The following is a 21,736-nucleotide window of genomic DNA, read 5'->3' as shown; positions in this document are numbered from 1 at the left end:
GTATTTTCTCAAGGATCAGGAACACTTTAAATAGTTCATGTTTTTTTTTTTCCCAAAACACTCATTTATAGCAGATATTTTAAAGCAGGGAGGTTACTGATGTGTCCAAGAACAAGGTCCAGAGAACTAGATTCAGTAGTGCTCTAGAAAATGTGAACAATTTGATGTTTTGAGCGTCCAGCTTTTACACCAAAACATAAACTTGCACCAAAATGCCTGATGATACCAAGGATGGGGAGAGGGAGTGAGAAAGAAAAATATATGTGGTGATTCACAATGAAGAAACAGAGATTACCTTTCACCAAACTGCAGCTTCAGCTCTGCTCCTCCAGGCAGACATATTTGAAAGAAATAGGAATACTCGATAAATGGACTGACCTATGCGCACTCTTATACTACAATCACAAAAGCACAACATTCAAAGGTATGAAAATGTTTTTAAAAGCCTGTATGGAAACCTTTTTTAGATTAAAAATAGATACATTGATTCTAGCCGCATTTTGATCTGCATTTGAGTGTGCTCAAAGCAATTGTCATTTCAGTGTTAACCATTGCACCAATACAGGCTTTAAATATAGAACTGGCCAGTTCCTGTAGAAAGTACAGCTACTTCATATACAATATCAGGTCTTTCTGAGGGATATGACCACAGGGGAAGATCCAGTGTAAATACAGTTATGCTGGCACGGGTGTTTTTGCTGGTATAGCTCGGCTTGGAGAACTGTTATTAACTCTGCTGGAAAAAGCACCTATGCAAGTATAACTGGTTTAGTAGGAGAAGGCTGGCTGGTATCTCCCGCTGTACCCGATGCGGCTCTGGGATTGTTTTCCAGGACTCACACAGCTGACAACGCATCCCACCCTCTGTCTGAAAGGCAATCTTGGCAGCTCCTCTCAGGGCCCTAAAAAAATTAAAAAAAAAAAAAAAAGACAGCATGACAAAACCTACATCGAAATCTCTCTTAAAGGTTTATTTCCTATGGTCTCCACGTTTACACGGCCTTCGTAATTCACACTCAGGAATCACACTGTACGCCTCCACAAAGACCACACACCCCCCCGGGGAAGCGAGCGCCCAGAGCCCCACACGGCAGGAGGTGCCACGCCGAGAACGGCGGAGAAAATTACGACGTTGGCGTACCCCGCGGGGGGCAGGCCCGGCGGCGGGGGTAGGCCCGGCGGCGGGGGTAGGCCCGGCGGCGGGGGTAGGCCCGGCGGCGGGGCTCCTGGGCCCGACCTCCAGGCGAGGACAGCGGGCGGCAGGCCCGGCCCGACCCCACCGGCACAGGAGGAAACGCCCCTTCCCTTTCACCCGCTCCCCGGCGCGGGGGCGAGCCCGCTGGCGTGCGAGATGGGGAAGGAAGGTTAATTACCGCTGTCCCCCCACCCCCCAGCTCTCCGTTGCACAACCCGCCCGCCCCATCGCTCCCCGGGCGAAGCCCGGCGCAGGCCGAACCTGCCAGCGGAGGAGCGGCCGGGCGGGCTCCGCCCCCGTCCCGGCATTCCCCGCGCCCGCTCGGCTGGCCTCGGCTCCGCTCGGCTCGGCTGGGCACCGCGGCTGCACTCGCACCATGGCCGCCTACAGCAAGTACCTCACCGTACGCCACTCTGCCATCGCCGGGGCCACCGCCGCCGCCTGCGCGCTCCTCTGCCTGCTCAACAAGCGGCGGGCGGCAGCCCAGCACGGGTGAGCGGGGAGGGCCGGGGGCGGCGAGCGGCGGGGCCGGGGGCCAGGCCTGGGGCGGGAGGAGCTCCGGGGACCAGCCGCGGTGCCAGGGCTGGGAGGCCGCGGCAGGCGAGAGCTTCTGTGGTCGCCCTCATCGGCTCTCGGCCTGGCGGAGGGGCAGCCCGCGTCCCCGCGGGCACCCTCCTGCCGGGGAGGTGGCTCCCGTGTAGAGGGGTCAGGCTGCTCCCCATCCCCCCGCCTCCCCTGAGGCGCCGCCGATGTCGCTCTTGCGAGTATCCGACCACCGCCACCTCCTTGCTCAAATTATGTTCGATTTCTCCGTTTTCCTGATTGGGGGCTGATATTAGCGAGCAGTGGGCGCCTAGGGCTTTCCTAGGACGCCCGGTCTGCATAGGCAAACGATGGACCCCGGCTGTTGTTTGAGTGCTGCCGTGTGGCATCAAGGCACACGGGTAACGATTTCGGAGAGGTGGTATCTGGTTGTGTTGCCTGTGAGGATGCCGTGCTGGTGTACCTGTGCTAGGGCGTGTATTCGTTAATCTGTGAAGTACTTGGGTACCATAAAGTGTGGCAGCTGAAGAATATACCTCAGGCTCGATCCTTTCACAACTTTAGTGCGTTTGTGGCTGTAGGTTATTGACCATAGGCTAAAGACCCGGTATGTTACAGTAGTACCTTTAGCAATTGTGTAGTCAGTAAAAACTTATCCTGGTGTTAGATTTTGACGGTGAAATAGACTTACTCAACAGACTTAAGTAATAACATACCTGCGATTAAGCAACAATCCTGTTTTATTTTACCTAATTTGTTTCATACACATGGTATCTTTAGGAGCTTCATGAAGTTAGGTAACTTTGGCATGTAACGTGTCAGAAATTGGTATGCTGTTGACAACTCATACATTTGCTACCTTTCATTGTTTGCGTGAGAGTAAAACTAACAAGATCCCAAACTTGCTGAGAGTTACTCTTCTATCAAGCTTATAGGGAGGGATGATGTCTTTCAGGTATCTCTGCTTAGTTTAGGGAAATAGTGCTGTAAAAAAGGAGAAAAGCTATATAGAAGGGCATAAAAATTATCAGCTGGGGAGTTACTGACACTGTAGTGCAAGATTTTCACACTTAATGCATTATAATGGTGTTTGTAAGAATGTTCTGAGTACATCTACATTTTTAATTCAGATCAAGAGTATTCTTTTAAAGTGAATCTCCCAAATGGCCATGCTTACCTAGCTCTGCGTTTATTGAGGAGTGATCTTGGAGCACACAAACTAGATTACATTCAGATTGGAACACATATTCAAATGTAGATGCAAGTCCAGTGTAGACTTGAAGTGGATTTGGTATATTCCCACTACTAGGAGCATTCACTTGACAAGAGCAGGCTGGTGTTTGTCCAGAGCAATCTCCCTATCCCCTGAAATAAATATAATATGGGTCCTGGGTTGTGCCCATAAACTATTTTGCTTGCAGATCTTCTGATGTTGATCTGCAGGACTTGACAATGGCAATGCATCTGTTAGCTCAAGGGTCAATGTACTGAAAGGGAGTGTTAGCCTTAATGCTGAAGACTGTGTTTGGAATGTGTCCTTCCCGTACGAGTCTTCGATTTTGCTGGTACAGTGAGGCATTCATATGTATTAGATGGACCAAACGCTATGACAAGATTAGTGAGAATTGGAAGGTGGAGGTAATTTATGAGTTACGTTCCAGCTAATTCAGCAGTTGCATGGAGTTGTTAGAGCCCGACCTGGTCTGTCTGTTTTCCTCTATCTGTACTGCAGTCTTTCTGATACTTAGTCTTTTACTTCTTTAATCTTCTCTCAAGCCGTTTTGCTTCTCAAATCTATTAGAAATGCAGTTCCTAAAATAAGTACCATGCTTGCAAACTTGATTGTCCCACTTGTACGTACGTGTTGCTTTATGCTTTTGAGTCCCTCCACAGCGAAGGTCTTATTTACTGCTGGTACAGTATTGTGGCTATAGATTCCGAACTCTAACATCCGACACTCAGTTCTTTCAATAATAGCTGTACTGCTGCTTGAATGCTATTTTTGAGGGTGGTTTTTGCCCACGGGTCTTCGTTCTTTTCTCCGTGTGAGGCAAACCTTGCCAGGATCCTTACAGAATGCTACCTATCAAGACTAGGCAGTAGGTAAGCTACATGGCCTGTGCCACCAGCCTCGACAAAAGCATCCAGTTATTACCATTGCCTCATCCTCCTTTAGTCTCATTAGTTCATGTATCATTCATTTCTTAATGCTTTATTGCTAATGTAAATTATAGTGTACTTTTGGAAGGGATTGTCATTGTGCCAAATCTTTACATATTCCAGCATACTTGTGCTGGTATATGATGCTGACATACAATAACAAGTGGTAAACCTTTGTGCAGTAATGATAAAAATCTCCAGGGCCTAGCGTACCCTCTAATTTCTGTGTTGTATTTCTCTCTGACTCTTTGGGATGAGGGAGAAGTTGGGAGGGGTATGGCTGTCCTAAATGTGTTTACTTATTCCTATGGAGAAGAATTTCACTTGGCAATCTAGAGAGTCTGGAAGACTACTGGTAGTGTATCTGCTGCTTGAGGTTAACTCAGTAAAGCGTGTGAGGGATGGTGGTGATTGTTTTATGTGTGTGAATTCCTTTGTTAACCTTGGTATATAACGCCTGAAAATGTTGTGTCATCTTAGTGTGAGGTAAATTTCAGCTTCTTGAATTCTGGAAAGTGAAATTCTAGTTTTGCGCTTCGTAAGGGCAAACGTGAATGTTACAGGCTTGAATATAAACAGCAAAACACTGGCCTTAACATTCAAGTGAGGCATGGAGGTGTTCTAGTGCAACAGTAAACTTTACCTGAGAACCTCCTTCCTTCCCCACATAGTTTATTTAAGAATACATGCTTAAGTATTTATGGTTATACATACTTTATGGTCAAAATAAGATACATCATTATATCATGTTTTCCTGGAATAACTGTCTGGTTTATTTTGTGTGCTTTTTTAAAGTTTTGCTGGAATGTCAGCAATAGTTCAGTATCATTGCTGGCCAGAGTTGAAAAGTAAGATAACATACAAAAAAAAAAAAAGGGTAAAAATCTTCTTTTAGCAAATCAAATGTTTTTGAATGTGTAACAAACGTTATCTTACACAGACTTTTCATATTGTTTGTGTTAATTTTGATAGAGAATAATCAGTTACAGAAATGATAGCAGGAAGGAAAGAAGAGGCAACTTTCACCTACTTTGCTGCTGCCAGACAATAGGGGCAAGGTCCAGTACAACTCATATCAAGTAGTAATGTATGAATAATTAAGCTGTATATGTTATGCTAACCTACTTTAGTAGGTCAAAGATCACTTAATTAGTGCTAGCTGGATTAGTCACAGATGCTCTTCCGCAGAAGCTATTACATCGCTCATCAGTTTTGCAGACCTAAGAGGTGGTATCACTTGCAGCTTACAATATATTTTAACTACAACTTTCGAAAATCCTTCAAAATAGAATGGCATAGAACTGTTTGCTTATAATAACTTATTAGTATTCCAAGTTACTCGTTATTTCCTTGGAGCGTGGAAAGAAAAATGCACTGTTTCTCTATTTAAGTTGCTCTCCTCAAAGTCTGTTTCCTTGCAAAAGCTTCATTTCTTATTGGGAGGGGGAAGTCGTTATATGCAGACACAGTTATGACTTCAGTTGTAGTATTTGGTTTTTTTAAAATCATAGGAAGTTGTCTTGTTTGAGAGACAACATTGTCCTGGGTATATGATACAGGAAAAACCAATCATGACTTTAATCCATCATGAGCTGTTTCTGCAAACAGAAGTGACTCCAGCACTGATGATCTGTGTCTTGACAGTTGAAAATGTTGCTTCCATTTAGGGAAATGACTCATAAAATCTGTTTTAAAGACCAGTTGTTCTATTTTTTTCCACTACTGAGTATTGGAGAAAGATTTATAGAGTAGAAGAATAAAGGAAAACCAGCAAAAGTCACATCAGTATTCTTTGTACTTTGTCCCCTGTCAGTTAAAATGAAGAAAAGAGTTTAATGCCCAAGACTTTGTCACTGAGCAAGGTCTGAAAAGACTGGTGTGTGGAATGGTAATAAAAAGTATTGAAATAAAGATTTGAACTAATCTTTACTATTTTCCTGAATGATGTTTTGTGCTGTAATACAAGTACTGTCTGGTTGTGTGAAAAGACAAACAACACATGTTTCTCTTTTAACAGCTGCTGTTACCAGGGGATAGTAGTTTGTTGCTATGAATTACTATTTTAATTGAGGGCAGACGGTCTCAACCTTACTGACATGCATGAGTGGGGATTGTAGTTCATATTTGTACCATATTAAAAAAAAATGGCCAAAACTGTTGAAATGCTGAGCCCCCTCTTCACCCCACGGCCTGCTGACCTTTATGCTTTTGCTTCTCCAGTTTGGTTCACCTAAACGTTGTAGTTCTTTAACAAAGACACTAAACCCATATTAAATATAAATGCTCAAAAAGATGGTAGATGCTGAAATAGGGTTATACAGTATAGGATTTTGTGTCATGGGCTTTTTTTTTTCTCTTACAACATATGTAAAATAAAATGAAATTACATGTTACCTTTCATCCACAAAAATCTAATCCCATGTCTGTTTTATGAGCTTTGTCTTAAATATTAGACATCACTGCCTCAAACAAGAAGCAGCGGAATATTTGCTTAAGATTTGATTGCTTCAGAAGTAAAACCTTAAGTGGTGTTACATAAAGGAGTTGGATATTGTCCGTGGAGAATCAACTTGGATTACTTTCGAAAAGAAGGTACTTAGCCTGTACAGCTTTCTGCTGGAAGAAGGGATTGAAAGGAGTAATAGAAGGTAATTAGGGTAAAGAGTTTGGAACTGCAAGAATAGGGAAAGGGAAAGATTTGGGAAACAGAATGGAGTTAATAGGAAGGAATTTGTAATATATGGAAAAGTGACGAAATAAAAGATTTAAAAATCTGTTCCTGGACACACTGGCCTTTCCTATCGCCCAGCCATGTCCATTAGAGGATGCTAGAGTTTGGACATTTATCTTTGTATAAATTGAATTTCTGAAACCCAATTGTTTGGCATCCCTCTTGTGGGGAAAAAAAAAATGCATAAGGGAAGAAAAACATATGTGTGGGGCTTTAGAGGTTAGACATGGCTAAAACAAGGGGAAAGTCTCATGTGAGTCAAGAGAGGTCAACAGAGTTGTTGACACAGTCTGTATCAAATAGGTCATGTGTCACCTAAGATGAACTGTGTAAAAACCCTATGGAATTGCCTGTCATTGGGTTTCTTGGCCTTTTTCTTCTGACAGAGTGGAAGTGGATATTCTGCTTTTGTCATCGGCTGGACTGGCCGTGAACCTACAGTTTGGCAGTGACTGATACAAGTACAATCAGAAGTGATAGACACACATTCAAACATCTGAAGGAGCTTTCAAATATAACACTGATGTTTAAACAGAACAAGTGGCAGCTGTAAACTGAAGCAAGTAATTTATTTTTATTTTGTTTTTTATACATTTGGATGTTATTCCCTTTTATTAGTTTGCCTTATTTCTTTAGCTTCTGAAGACATTTGAGTGAGCCTTGCTAGTGTACTTTGCATGAAGGGATCTGTTCTAGTCAAGTCCCCCCTGACCATTTGACAAGAAGGGTGAAATTACATTGCTGCAGTCTAATAGACTGCTTCCATGTATATAGAAGCTTTAAAAGGAACCTATGCCACTTTGTGAAAAGGCGTCAGGTGTCAAAAAACCCCCAAAACTCTGCACAGCTACATTGAAGCAGATTTATGGAGAATATGAATGTGACTGTTCAGTCCACTATTTGCATTTAAAAAAAATACGCTAAAAAAAAAAAAAAAGACAAAACATACAGACAGGATTACTAGAAAATGCATCTAAAATTGAATTTGGTAGAAGAACCTGCCTGGGGCTCAGAAAACACGTCTTCAGCCGGAGGGTATGGAGACAGGAGAAACCAGATGACTCAGCCCTACTTCTAGCATTCAGACTGCTTTTGTTTTGGGCCTGGGTAGTTAATTAGTGGTTTCTCTTATTAAGCTGCATGAAATGATTGCTGTCTAAGCCAAGATCTAGTGTAAGTGTGTGTAACATTGTGAGACTTTTCTTTTCTGCTTTGCAGGGAGCTAGCTAGAAGTCTTTTTCCACTGTTACCCATGAGCGAGAGCTACAGTAACAGCACAGGCCAGAGCTTATGGAAAAACTACTAGCTCTAAGATTTTTCTCTACATGTTACTTTGTTATTGAGATGCAGACTTCTACTGAAACTTAGAATTTCCTCTACAACGGTTGTACTTTGTTGCCTTCTTCTCAAATGTTTGTAGAAACTGTTTGAGCTTTAGCAATGCAGAGCAGTTCAGAGTCCCCGCTTGCAGTGACATAGCAGTCTGTGACCTTCTCAGAGTCCCCTTCTTGGTTGCCTGAATGCATTCCCCTCGCATTATTTTTGGTTATGCTGCAACTAGCCACCAACTTAGAGCCAAGAAAATTGTAAATTGTGCTCTTGGTTTCTGTGTGTGCTCAGGGTGTACTGCGTAAATGGGCATGCTTTTGGACTGTGCCCAGGCTTCTGAGTAAGGTTGCTACCCTTGACCTGAAATAACCGTGCTGTTGCTCTTTATTCCTCTGTGTGGGGTATGCAATATGAAGCTATGTCTACCAGTGAGTGCGCTATGAACTACACTATACTTTTCTCATTATAACTGTCATTTTCTCACACTGTAACAAGGTACGATACTGCATTCCGTCTGTAGTCATTTGAATTGTATTCTGTCTTTACAATGTCACAGTAGTATCTTGACTGCAAAACTGACCTGAAAACTGCAGAAATAACTGTGAACTATTACACAATTGTTTATTTTGCGTGGTTTTTTTTTTTTACACCTATGAAAATTGCCCAGTGCCATTCTAGAATGTAAGCTCTGCAAAATACAAATACCTGGTTGTTTAAAGGTCTCTCCACTTATCCCTCAAACAGATATTCTTCCTTTACACTGTGTTGGGCCGCAGCTATTCATCCTACTCTGCAGAAGGAAGGTAGCATGACCTGAAATTTGTAGCTTTTTTGCAGTGAAGCAAAACATAACGTTTTCAAACCTTTATTTCCTCTTTGCCTGTCACTAAACTGGAAGTCTTGCTCATCTCTCTCTTCATCTGCAATTCCCTGTTGTTATGCTTAGGTCACTGTAGATTGCTTCCACTGAACTTTGTTCTAGAAGACAGGTATTTCTGGAGACAGCTATTTCTGGGTACAGTAATCCTTTAACTTTTTCCTGTTTGCTAATAAATACCACAGAACTAGTATTCCTTAGACCTTTCAGTAACTAGACTCAACAGCCTCTTAACGGCTTTTCCCAGTTTCTCAAAGCACTTTCTTCAGTAGTGTTGAGATTGATCCTTTTTCAGTAACCATCATTGTTACATGTTTCTTTAGAGAGAGTAGCTTCACTGGTACAGAAACAGTTAAACCCAAAGACTGAGTGCTGTGACCAACACTTATTTGAAGACTGAAATTGTATGGTGTTATCATCACGTTTTCTGCCTCACCCCTGTGCTATGCTGCTGCCCTTAAAGTAGGATCAGCTGCCAAATGCCTGTACAGAGTCCTGAACCTCTTTGTTAGTTTCTTTAAAACATCTTGCTGGTTTTGGGTGATCATGTTTCTCAATGTTGGGGAAAGGTGTTTTGTTGTATTGCCTACTGTCTATTGGGTAAGTAGTTGCCTATTTACTTGTCTTTAGTGATTGCTATTCAGTTACCATTCCTGTATGAATGAAAAGTTTGGTGTAGTGTCATCCCAGTACTGTTGATGCTTTTCTTTGCTTGTTGCATGTATTGCTGTAAAAGGTCTGTGCAGCTAAATAATGGGTAGCAAGCTACATCTGAGATGTTGCTTTTCCTGAAACTTCTTCAGGTGATACATGTCCTGTTACCTCTCTAGCCTGTTCATGTTTGTTTGTATTTTTTGTTTGTTGTTTTTGTTTGTTTGTTTTTTTAAATTAAAATCATAGAGTGATTTAGGATAGAAGGCACCCCAAGAGGTCACTTAATCCAAGTGTCTGCTCAGAGCAGGATCCACATTGAATTCAGACTGAGTTGTTGAGGGCTTTGTGCAGTCAGATCTTGAAAATATCCAATGACGAATTCCACAGCCTTTGGACAACTTGTTACAATGCTCTGTTATTATAATAATGATTTTTTTTTTTTTCATTTTATCCAATTAGAATGTCCTCAGTTCAGTTCATGTCTGTGGTCTCCCTTTCTTCTTCTGCGTGCCCATGTAAAGAGTCTGGTTCTGTCTCCTCAATGGCCTCCTACCTAAGGGAAAGCTGCTATTTATCAGGTTCTCCCAATGCTGCCTTTTCTCCAGGATGATCAAGCCCGCTTCACTCAGCTTCTCCTTATAGGACTAGTGCTCCACCCTCCTGACAGTGGTGATGGCCCTCTGCTGAACCTGCTCAAATTTATCAATTTTTTTTTTTCTTATACTGGGGGTCCAAAACAGATCGTAATACTCCCTATCATAAATGGTAACTTTGATAAGGAATGTCTAAAACATTGCTGTAGTTAAAAGTGACTTTTAATGTACCCCTATTGTAGTCACTAAAGTGTTAGTTTGATTTGAGTCTGACTTTAAATACCGCAAGCATAGAAGATTGTTTTGAAAGAATGCTTTGTTTTGTTTAGCATGAAGGTAGCAGTCACCATGAACATTGATTGATGTAGATTAAACTCATGCTGATCTTTATATTTTGTTACCATTGATGGTCATGTGAAGCAGAGGACAGTTGGATTTTTTAAAAAATTATTATTTTAATAGAACTAAGTCTTTACAGAAGCTCCTTCCCTCTCGATCCCTAGCAGAGAGGAAGATTTTTATGGAATTACTTAGTCTAGATATTCTGGAAGTTTATTCCATAGATAGATCATCTGAATCAAAAGTACTTTGTACCTCATTCAGCATGATTTGTTCTTGGCTTTCTGATCTGTATTGCTACAGAGGAGTTGCTGCATCAACTATAGTGGTCTATGGATGAAGTTCTGCCTTTGAAAGTAGAGTTTAACTTAGTGATTGCTTTAAAATTTAAGCCTGAGACTGTGGAAGTTTAGAGAAATACTTGCCTAGTGTAGTAGTAGTACCTGCTGAATACAGAGAGAGATGTGTATAATTAAGATTTTTCATGCTTCTGTAGAAGACTGTAAAGAAACTATGCAGAAACAATCTTTAAGTGTTGTTTCATGTTGGAATAATCTGTGTTCCTGTCCTTATCCAAAACTATTCCTATCCACATCAATAGATTTGGCTCAGTGTTAGAAATATTTCAGTACCATAATTTCTTATCTCTTTTTTCTAAATATCATACCTTTTTTTTTGTCACTTAAAGCAAGGTCTTGTATTTTCTTTGTATCTGTAATGTAACTATTGAATTCTTTTTGATAAAATCTAATGCTTCAGGGGAACTGATGGCGGGAAGTAAAAAAGCAATCCAAATCTAGGGAAGAGCAGGAGAAAAATCTCAGGACTTTCTGATACAGAAGGAAAAAGGGAGAAACGAGTGGTGAATGATCATGGCACAGCTCTGACTTGGAGGTAGAGAGTAACCAATGGGACATGTTTCACATCACTGCTGAATCCAGTGCTACTCCCATTCAAACTGTCTGGAAGTTGGCTGTGCTTTGGGATCTTTCATTGTCCCAGCCAGTCCAGCTTCAGCCTCAACACATATACTCAGGGAAGGGTGTCGTTGCGTGTACCTTGTGATGAAGTGAGAGTAACTACACTAAAGATCAAAAGTAGAGCTCTTCTGCTATTTGATGGTAGCTGCCTGTATTGTAGTAATATTGATTGAATAAGCATGTGATGAATTGTATTAACCTGAGCTGTATCATAGCTGTTACCCTACCACATCACCAAATCAAGCATCAGTAGCACTTGAGCTTCAAGGCACTCCTATGGTAATAAAAAGCACAGTTTAACTCAAACTGGAGAGTGATATGTATGAATAGAATAATCACTAAAGGTAACACTCCAGTAAAAGGCAGCTTTATGTTTCCAAGCAGTCCTTATACTGTGCTGCTCAATGATGGCCCCTATACCAGAGGAGTTGTTTGCAGCAGAGGATTTGGACCGTGTTGAGCACTTACCTTCTTTCACCAATAAGGCTTGTGATGCTCCAACGTGAAGTAAATAAGGCGTCTGGCATAATAGAGAGTTTGAATCTATTCCAAATGTTAGAGCTCTCTGCTGTAACCAGATAGTCTTGTTGTATTCTTGCTGACTAATTGAGGGTGTTATTTAGTCTTTAAATTCAATGAGAATGTAACCACAATTCTCTCTCAAAAAAAGTTCTACAATAGTGTGATGGAGTCTGGAGTAGTGCCAGTAGGTATCAGACTGAAAAAATGAGACTCTTGAAAAGGAAACTTTCTGCAGTAATTGGCCTGTGGAAGTTTTATTCCAGGCAGAACTATGGCTCAGTCTTTTTTGCAAGTAAAATGGTTTTGCTTGTTAAAATAACAATGGATTAATTTTTCTTTTTCTAATAGCAGGAGCAATGCTTTTGGAGCTATGTAGCCACGTTTATTTTTTTTGCTTCTAGATAATCCATACTTCATATATAAGATTGTTTCCTTTCTTAGTGACATATTAGTCTTGTTTTGAACTTGCATGAATTCTTTTAGAAAAAGAGAACGAAACACTGTTAAAGCTCTTTTTTCATTAGGCTTTCAATTTATAAATACTTAATTTTTTTCTTAAACTTTATAAATTCTAATTAAATGTGAGTTCACAATTAAATATAACATCACTATTTCTGAACAGTCCTTTCTCTTTAATGGATAATCAGTTTCAGCTCAGTTCAGTAGTTTCAGCTGCTGAATTTCTCTCAACAGCTACTGTAGGAAAAAACGTATGAATAAATACTTCAAAGGTATTCAACTGCCAGAATAATTCTGGGCCTCATCATCTTAATATATTACTATTTTAATGTATTCACTTCTGATCCTTTTAAAGCTGAAATAGTTGTGTATTATGAGTGTTGTGACTTCAAACGTTGGCAGGCCTTAAAGCAACGAAGCTGGGAATCATTATAGCATATCTGGAAGAGCAGCATACTTTCATTTTGCATTACAGCAAGTCATGAATCATCTAGGGAAATACCCTCATACTTTGATAACAACTTATTCACACCTAAGAATATTACTTTTCTCCTAGTCCCAAACCAGATGTGATTGGACTGATCCATACTCAAGGACACTCTTTAAAAGAATAGGTCAATATTTGAAAAAATACAAGATGTATTGAGAAGTTTGTTGTACCAGCAATACATCGCTCCTACGTCACCAGGATGTCGTCTCTAACTAGATTGGTTTTTTTTGCACACTGTTACCATTTCTGCAGATGTACTTCTGTCACGGCCTGATAAAGTATTATATCTCTTCTGAACTTTTATTAAGTTATTTCTCCCACAATCTGCCCTCTGTTGCCCTTTATGTTCTTTGTTCTGTCTTTTGCACAAGTAGTCTTACAAGATTTTTATCTTCTCCTCTCAGGCTTCCATCTCACCATTACCTTTAATTAAGCGTTTGTTAAACTGGCTTCTCTCCCTTCTCACTTTCATGGTCTCCTCCTTCCCTTCTTTTCTCATATTCTTCAGCTACCTTGCCTCTTCCTTCCATAATTAAGGTATTTCTCTTCATTGGTCAGTGACATTCATAAGCATGGTTTCATCCTAGATATTTTCTTTGCAGAGCTTTAAGGCACAAGCGTGAAATGATGCTGTTGAAGTTGTGGGGTAACTGGTTGTGAGGCAGTCTGCAGTTCTTTTGATGTTATAGGCAGAAGGAGCTGTGCCTTTCGTAGTTTCTGCTGCCTTGTAATTTCCTGGGTGCTGTCCTGAAAGTCTCTGAATATTGTAGTTTTAAGGCAACCCACTCTCAATGTCCAAGTATGATGGTTGAGAAATTGTAGATTACAACTTAATATGGTTAGCTGTCACTTTTAAACTACATAAACGTATAAGCTCTCCCAACAGCTTCATGTGCAGATCTGATGCTTGAATGTTGGGAAAGGAAGACAGACAAACTATAACTGTCTTATATGTCAGCTTGCCTTTCTTAAAAGGAGAGGAAGAAGAATAGCATTGTACTTTTGAATGTTCGTTTAGCACTAGTTGATAAATACTTTCCCTCTAACAGTTCTGTAAAATGCAGGGGAAGGAAAAAGGACAGAATAAAAACTGGGTCCCCTTCCAATGCAGAACCTCTGCAGGAACTTGGTTTCACAGGATCTTTTTTCCCCTGCAGCACATGTTTATGAACAAATAATCTTTATATATAGTAAAATGTGTTATTTGAAAGTCAAATATAATGTAAAACAAATCTGTCTGGCTTATGTAGATAATGTGAAACATCAAAGTTGGGTTGCTTGGATTGCTGAATCTGCATTCATGTAGTTTTCATTTGTGGTGAGTGGAACCATGTAGCCATGCTTGCCAAGTATATGTGAGAAACATAAAAACACTAGGAGTTCATGATACAGAAGCCAAGGTAAAGCAAAACTCGGAGATGAAAGAGGGAGACTTAGTTTTCCTATGTGAAACTAAATGCTGGAAGGAGTATGGTTTCATTGAAATTGTATAAAAACAGCACATAAGTTTGACAAAAGGTAGCTGTGCCGTGAAGACACTGTACTGCTTTGAAAGAAATAGATAGGGATGTAATCCCAAGCTTTCCTTTTTGTCTCCTCTGTGTAGAGATCAAGACAAAGGAATGTATGCTAATAACAAGTAAAATACTTTATTTTTTCCTCTACAGCAAAAGAAGTGGAAAACAAGCATTGCAGAACAATGAGGTAATTCTTTCTTTACGTAATATATTTTTAATAACTTTAAATAATACTTTTTTTTTTTAACTTTAAGTCCCATAATTGTAGTTTTAGTTTGGACAGAATGATGGCTATGGTGCAAATGTGGTTTGAATAATACTTTGACATGTGTTGGTGAAACAAATGGAATAATCAGGTTAATCTTATGTGGCTGAAGTTTGACTGCATAATGGTATGTGATTGATGTGTACCATGTGCTTTTTCATTTCTCTGTGCTTCATGAATGTTTAAGGACTAATGTTGTGAGTTTGGCTGTAGGCATAGCAACAAACAGCTGCCTGTAGATTTGGTATTACTTGTATTTTCTTTTTATTTAAAAGAAAAAGGTATAGAAAAAGATGTAGAGTCTGACAATTTCTAAAAAAGTCCTTCAAAATTCTGGTAGGAGGTTTGGCATTTCTCTCGTCTTTTGTGTGCCTGTTAATTCATTTATTTGAAAAGGATGTATTATATCCCTCTAAGTCAAGTTTTTTGTTCCAATAAAATATGATAGCCCAAAGGGCAGAGCCCGTGGTTAGAAATAGTGGGTCATATGATGGTATGAATAGATAACTATTCCATGTACCTTCCATCTTTGCTTGAAAATTACAAAAAGGCTTGCAGTGGATAAATATAAAGGTGTATGCAAGCATGGTGTTAGCTTCTAGCCAGAACTTAACTACACTATCTGCCACAAACACTTGTGTTTTGCATAGCTACACCTATTTGTAAAAATTTATCTAGCTTGCTCTTATTCCTGCCCATATATTCTTGGATATAATTATACTGAATAAGGAATTAACAGTCCAAGGAAAAAAAACTCTGGGAAAGAAGGTATTGGTATTAATGCAAGTGCAACACAGAAGTAGAAATAGGGAAGAGATGAATAGAGAGGAAGAATAGGTTCAGCTCAGACATCAAATACGTTTAGTCAGGTAGTGCTAGAAAATTTGCACATCAGACATTGTGTTTGTCATTTCTATTACAGAAAAGCAGTAACATGTCATGCTTCATTAGGCCTGGACAGTAGTCTTTAGCTGTTGGGATTGCTTGGATTTTTGTGTAAATAACTTATTTTAATTAAAATATTTTTATCATCTATCCTATACCATCCTGTCTAGCTAGAATTTTTATCTGTGTTTTTTTTGAAAAGGGCAGGACTATAGTTGACTTAATTCGACGGGAAACAGATGTAGACTTATTCAAAGGGCAGTCAGAGTAAATTTGTGTTTGTTGGGCCTGTTGCCCACGAAGTTGCATATGTAAACAGTAAGTGAAGAGATTAAGTTGGGCTCTTTGTGCAAGTTTCTGTGGTTTAATCATCCTTGGAAATTAAAAAATAGAGTGCTTGATAGGACTGTCTGAGCTGATTAGTGGTGAATCACAGTCTACTTCCTTTGTCTTCCCTATCCTGTCTCCCTAGGTTTTTCTTTCAGGTTTCCTGTCTATGTTGTAGTGTTGCTATAGGCATTGATAATTTATGCTTCACGTGAGCTTTGAGTAGCAAACATAGAAGAATTAGGTTGATTAGACAGGACTTGTTTTAAGTACGCATGTACGCCCTTTTAGTCTGTTTTTAGGGCCGAATCCTTGTGTCACAACTGTGAAAGGAAAGAAAAAAAAGATACCTGGAATATTAGCTGGTTTAAAATTATTCAGGTTAATCAGGACAAAAGATAGGGTTATACGGAGTAAACAAATGCAGCTGACCCAAATAAAAGGTGTTTGGGTATAGGAGGGTTTTTAAGTCTGGTAGATTTAGCTCGTGAAGTGTATGTTGCGCTGTTTTTTAGAATTAAAGGAATAACAAATTCTGCTTTCACTTGAAGCAAATTTGGGCTGTACAGTCGAAGAGTTTAAACCATTGATGGTCTAGACAAATGATGGAAGGTATCTTTAAAAAGTACTGATGGCTGGTGTCTTCTAGGGACAAGCAATGTTAAGAGATTGTAGATTGCATTATAAGTTGTAATTGGTTGTTTTAATGCTGTGGTCTGCGTTGTTTATGTATCACTTTAAAAGTAGATATGAAATAAATATTATTTTGTATTATGGCAGCTACTTCCTATTGCAATTTTTCTGGAAAGCTTAGGATTACTTAGGATTTCTGTTAGTTGTAAGCGCATATGCTCCCAATTCTTAGATTTCATTCAACTTGTGTGAGCAAGTCTTAAGTTGGAGGGAAGTATTGCAAATGCTGCAGAAGGAAAGTAGCTGTAAATAGCTTGGATAGGAAAAATATCAGATCAACATTTAAATAATACGTTAACAAAAAACCCTCACGTTTCTTGTTTTGTTTGTTGTACGTGCAGCAGAAGGAGGGAAAGAAGGAGAGAGCAATGGTGGACAGAGTGTTTATTGCAAGAATATGTCGAATCCTGAAAATAATGGTCCCTAGAACACTTTGTAAAGAGGTAAGCATTGCCTGCAGTAACAAATAAAAATGAGCATTTTTGGAGTCAAGTTTTCGTTTGCAATTGCATCAGAATTTAAACAAAAGCATATACTTTACTTGAATAGGACTAAATTGTACTATGTGTTTTAAAATAGCAATATGCTACTATAAAAATCTGTGTGCATGTTCAGTTTTCAAATCATTAAGAAGTTGTATTCTGGTTTCAGTTACAAGATAAGCCATTTACTTAAGCTAATAACTAATGCCTGTAGCATATCTTTTAAAACAGCATCTTGAGTTTTGCTTGATTTGATGCCAGTTAGTATACTTCTCTGTGCAAATGCTTCTTATCTTTAAATAGCATGCTGTTCATCCATAATTTTGCTTTTGTAACTGGTATCTAGGCCAACCCTTATTGGAAAGCAAATTTGTCAAAAAGTCTGTTAGCATCATTTCACGAAAGCTATGCAAACTAGACTTTAGCAAGATGAAATTGTTTGCCTTGGCATCTTTCTCATGCTTTCCAGAACACCTGTTTTCTTAAAAGAGCATTAGTTGAGCTCAGAACTTAAATGAACTGTAATATATTAGAATTTCAACATGCATCAGGCACAAGAGCAATGAATTCCAGTGTGCAGAATGTAGAGGAAGCATGGCAGCCAGCTAGCCTGGATGAACAGGGACCTTCAACAGCTCATTCACAAAAAGGAAGTACATGGAAGGTAGAAGCATGGATGGTAATGCCTCTCAGAGTGCTGACACAGCTGGCCTTCATCAACTTCAAAAGGTCATGGCCATCAGAAGAGGTTACTGATAATCCCCAAATAAATCAAACATCACTCCCATCTTCAAAAACAAGTATACTGGAAGCTACAGGCTGGTCAGCCTCACCATATTCCTAGTAAGGTTATGAGCAAATCGTTCTGGAAGCTGACTCCGGCCACATGAAGGACAAAAAGGTGATTGCATACAGCCAGCCTGGATTTACAAATGGCAGATCATGCTTACTAATCTGATTGCTTTCAGTGATGAGATGACTGGCTGCATGGGTAAGGGAAGAACAGTGGATGTTAATACTTTGATTTTAGTGAGGCCTTGAGGCTAAGATCTTCCCTAGTACCCTGATAGCCAAACTGAATTGGCTGGACGAGTGGACAATGAGGTGGATGGAAAACTGGCTGGACTGTTGGGCTTAAGGGTTTTCGATCAATGGTTCAAGGTCTGACTGATGACTGGTTACTAGTGGCCCCATTTTGAGTGGGGGGTTGGAGTAGGTGACTTTCAGAGGTCCATTACAATCTATATAACCCTATGCTTATGGCAGAAGGGTGTCTCAGAATAGCAACTTCTTTATCCCTGCAATCCTCCATCTTACAGGATGCGTCTAGTATATGCATCAACCAAATACAGCTTTTTAAAAGACAAATGTTCTCCATAAAAACGCGTTTCCTGCAAAGTAAGCAAATATTACATTAGCTGGGGGCAGCAGGGTACTACTCTTCTGCTAGATACAGTTGGACCACTTACTAGAAGAAAATGGTGTATTTTATTCATTAACTGTTACATTTCTATTTTTGTACTAGACAGGTTATTTGCTGCTTATTGCTGTGATGCTGGTTGTCCGCACATATTGTGATATTTGGATGATTCAAAATGGAACAGTCATTGAAAGGTATCTATAAACTTGTTATTTTTAAACATTTTCTTGTGTTTAACAGGGAAAGTAGTATGTCAGAACACATTCAGATGTTTTATAGCTTGTATATAAAACAGTTGGAAAACTGGTATAGTTGCGGTTTTGGGGAGGATACCTGTATTTTAAAATAAATAAAAAATAAATACTTTTAAAGAACTGTTTTTCTGCTGTTGAACACAATTTTAGTGTTTTAACCAAAATTTACTTATGAAATGATTTTCAGTTCTTTTAATCACACTTTATACACTGAACACTCTAAATCTTATGTTCATCTGAATGTTCAAGAGGGCACTTCAGAATAGCGGCATAGTGTGTCTGTGTCATAGACTCAGACATGTTGCTTGAATAGGAGGACTGTTACTTCTTCCTACTGAGCTGTTTGCTCTTTAGAGTGATAAACACAATGCTTTTGTTTTAGAAAGTGTTTTCTAGACCTCTGATTAATCTTGTTGCTCCTGTTGCTAATTAAAGCAAGTCAGCATTTGTCTTGATATGTGAATTCAAAATGATAGTGTATTTCAGTAGAGACTTTCAGTGCTTTGTGGAATGGAAGGACTGCTTTGTTTCTCTCTTATGAGAAACTATGAAAGCAAAGAAGGAAAGGAACTGGTAGTCTGTGACCATGAATTTCTGAGCCCTTAATGCAGGCAGCTACTGCAGGAGCAGAGGGACGTAATTGCTTAGTCTGTCACTTACCACTTGATTTACAGAAGTCTGGCATACTTGATACTACAGATTTCCGTGACAATCTTTTTTTTCTCTGTGTGGTCCACTGTGAGTTTATCCACTTAAGACGTGCTGGGTTATACTTTCTTGCTTCTCTTGTAACTAACTCTTGGCTGATGGTCGTTTACAGTGCTATCATTGGCCGCAGCAGAAAAGATTTCAAGAAATACTTGTTCAACTTCATCGCCGCAATGCCTGCTGTAAGTGCTTTTCTTGTGCTGGCCTTTTAGTAGAACATATTTTAAGTGTAAACTAAGAATTTAAGGAAAAGATCTCAAGTGAGTGTCTTAAACCCCATGAAAATTACTTGTTTGATGTGCAGGTCTGTATTAAGACACGTTTCACTTTCTGGCTCCGGTGGATGAGAGACTCATGTTTCCTTATTGATTGCAACTATTTTTCTGACAGATATGTTTAGGTTTTCAGGTTGGTTTTGTTGATGGCAATTTGGCTGGTAGCTTAGCCTTCCATCTGTAGTACTGCATAGTAACATCTTATGGGCTGGATGATGTTTCAACTGGGTAAATTTGGGATTTTTTGGTACCATTGAAGATGAAGATTTCTTTTTAGTCTTCAATTTCTATATTTCTTACAGCTTCTGAGATTTGTTATGTTTTTTTTTCGCCCTTTAACTTTCCTTCAGCTTACCAACATCTCTGACCTGCACCAGATAGAAGTACTTGTTACTACTTATTAGATAATGTACCTGTTTTACAATGTATTTGAAAGCAAATTTATCAGTTTAATGTAGTGGTTGTCAAATGGCGGTTCTTTTCTAAAGCTTATCAGAAGAGCTGAAGATACGCTGTAGGAACATAGTTTTATATTAAATCTTTTGATGGGCTGAGATCCACTGGGAACTGGAGTTTTCAAAAATGTAGGCAGAAACCTAATTAGTGGCCTGGCAGATGCCGTATGGTTGGTCTTAGGTGTGTTAATAGTGTTACTTACTTCAAGGGGAGTATTCACCTGTTTTAAAGTGTTTGCACAATTTAGGCTGCAAACTGATTTAAGTATATTAAATCTTATTAGCTAAATATTGAAATACTGTTTCTTATTTTAGATCTCTTTAGTGAATAACTTCCTGAAGTATGGTCTAAATGAATTGAAACTTTGCTTCCGAGTAAGACTTACCAGATACCTCTATGAGGAATATCTTAAGTAAGTAATATCTTGTTAATGTCTAAAGGTTTTAAAAACTAAATTGATTAAAATAAAACCAAATCATTTTAAGTACGTACTAAGAAGATAGCAAAGTGCTTAATAGGCTAGGTATACTGTTTAGAAAAGGCTTTTGCTTGCAATTAATGTCTAGTTAAGGATAAGTGGCTTATCCGGGTTGTATATGACACAGATACAAAGACAGCAAAGTTGCCTCAATTGGGAAAAAAAAAAATGCACGGTACTGCTTCCATCTTAGACATCCTGGAGCCTAAACAGTTCTTCAGGATTTAACGTGGATCTGGTCAGGCAGAAGCACAAGCTACATTGGCTCCATACAGTCATTTAATGTTTGAACTACTTTCCATCTCAGTTGTCTGAAGCAGGCTGCCACTTAGCTGTTGTTTTCTTTCAGAGCTTATACGTACTACAAAATGGGGAATCTGGACAACAGAATAGCTAATCCAGATCAACTCCTTACACAGGATGTGGAAAAATTCTGTAACAGTGTAGTGGACCTGTATTCGAACCTTAGCAAGGTAAGTCTTTTCAGAGATAACTTTGAGTAATAGCTGTGGATGTTTAGGAAGTGATGTCAAAGCTGAAAACAGTTGCTTGTGTTTATATGTATATTGTTTGGAGCATGGTGCTAAAAAAAATGTTTATGCTATTATATTATTTCACACTCTGTGCTTTCCATGACCTCTGCTAAAGTACTGTTGTGGGTTGTTATAATCTGTATTAAATTTTCTTTTAAAGAACTTAGTGTATTTTTTGCAGTTGAACAGTGATGACTGCACTTCCTCAGCTAGTTAGGTTTCAGCAGAAAACCAGTAGCTAGATTTTATTTACACACAAATACTATTTTGGGTAGGGAGGTGTGGCGGAATAAGCATTTCCCTCTGTTTCTGGTGTAAATTGTAGGGGGTTTAGGTAATGAAGTAGAATACTGTTGAAATTTCTAGACTAAATATTTTTTGATGCTATGCTGTTCACACGCGCAGAAGTATAAAGCAAAATACAAGTTGATGTGTTCAAAAACTTCTTGCTACAAAACTTGTAGTTTGGCTGCTCTGGTTTGAGAGAGTGTATAGAACAGGACGCTTGCAAATTGGACTATTGCTTCTATCAGGTACATAGCCAACTACATGGCATTGTCCTTCTGCTCAG

General features: G+C 39.3%; 1 protein-coding gene across 1 annotated transcript in view; it reads left to right on the top strand.

Annotated features, from left to right (window-relative positions):
- Positions 1-1,524: 1,524 nt before the first annotated feature.
- ABCD3 (ATP binding cassette subfamily D member 3) overlaps positions 1,525-21,736 on the top strand; it is a 32,330-nt gene continuing 12,118 nt past the window's right edge. Inside the window, exons 1-7 of the mRNA XM_082483632.1 lie at positions 1,525-1,687; positions 14,540-14,576; positions 16,901-17,002; positions 18,567-18,655; positions 19,536-19,605; positions 20,469-20,566; positions 20,982-21,105. Of these exons, the coding sequence (XP_082339758.1) occupies positions 1,572-1,687; positions 14,540-14,576; positions 16,901-17,002; positions 18,567-18,655; positions 19,536-19,605; positions 20,469-20,566; positions 20,982-21,105 (636 nt within the window). The 5' untranslated portion in view covers positions 1,525-1,571. The remainder of the gene's footprint in view (positions 1,688-14,539; positions 14,577-16,900; positions 17,003-18,566; positions 18,656-19,535; positions 19,606-20,468; positions 20,567-20,981; positions 21,106-21,736) is intronic.

This window comes from Vanellus vanellus (assembly GCF_965231255.1).
Source record: "Vanellus vanellus genome assembly, chromosome: 5".
Lineage (NCBI taxonomy): Eukaryota > Metazoa > Chordata > Aves > Charadriiformes > Charadriidae > Vanellus > Vanellus vanellus.
The sequence above is the reverse complement of the archived record's forward strand: the minus strand, read 5'-3'. Positions and strand labels throughout refer to the sequence as shown.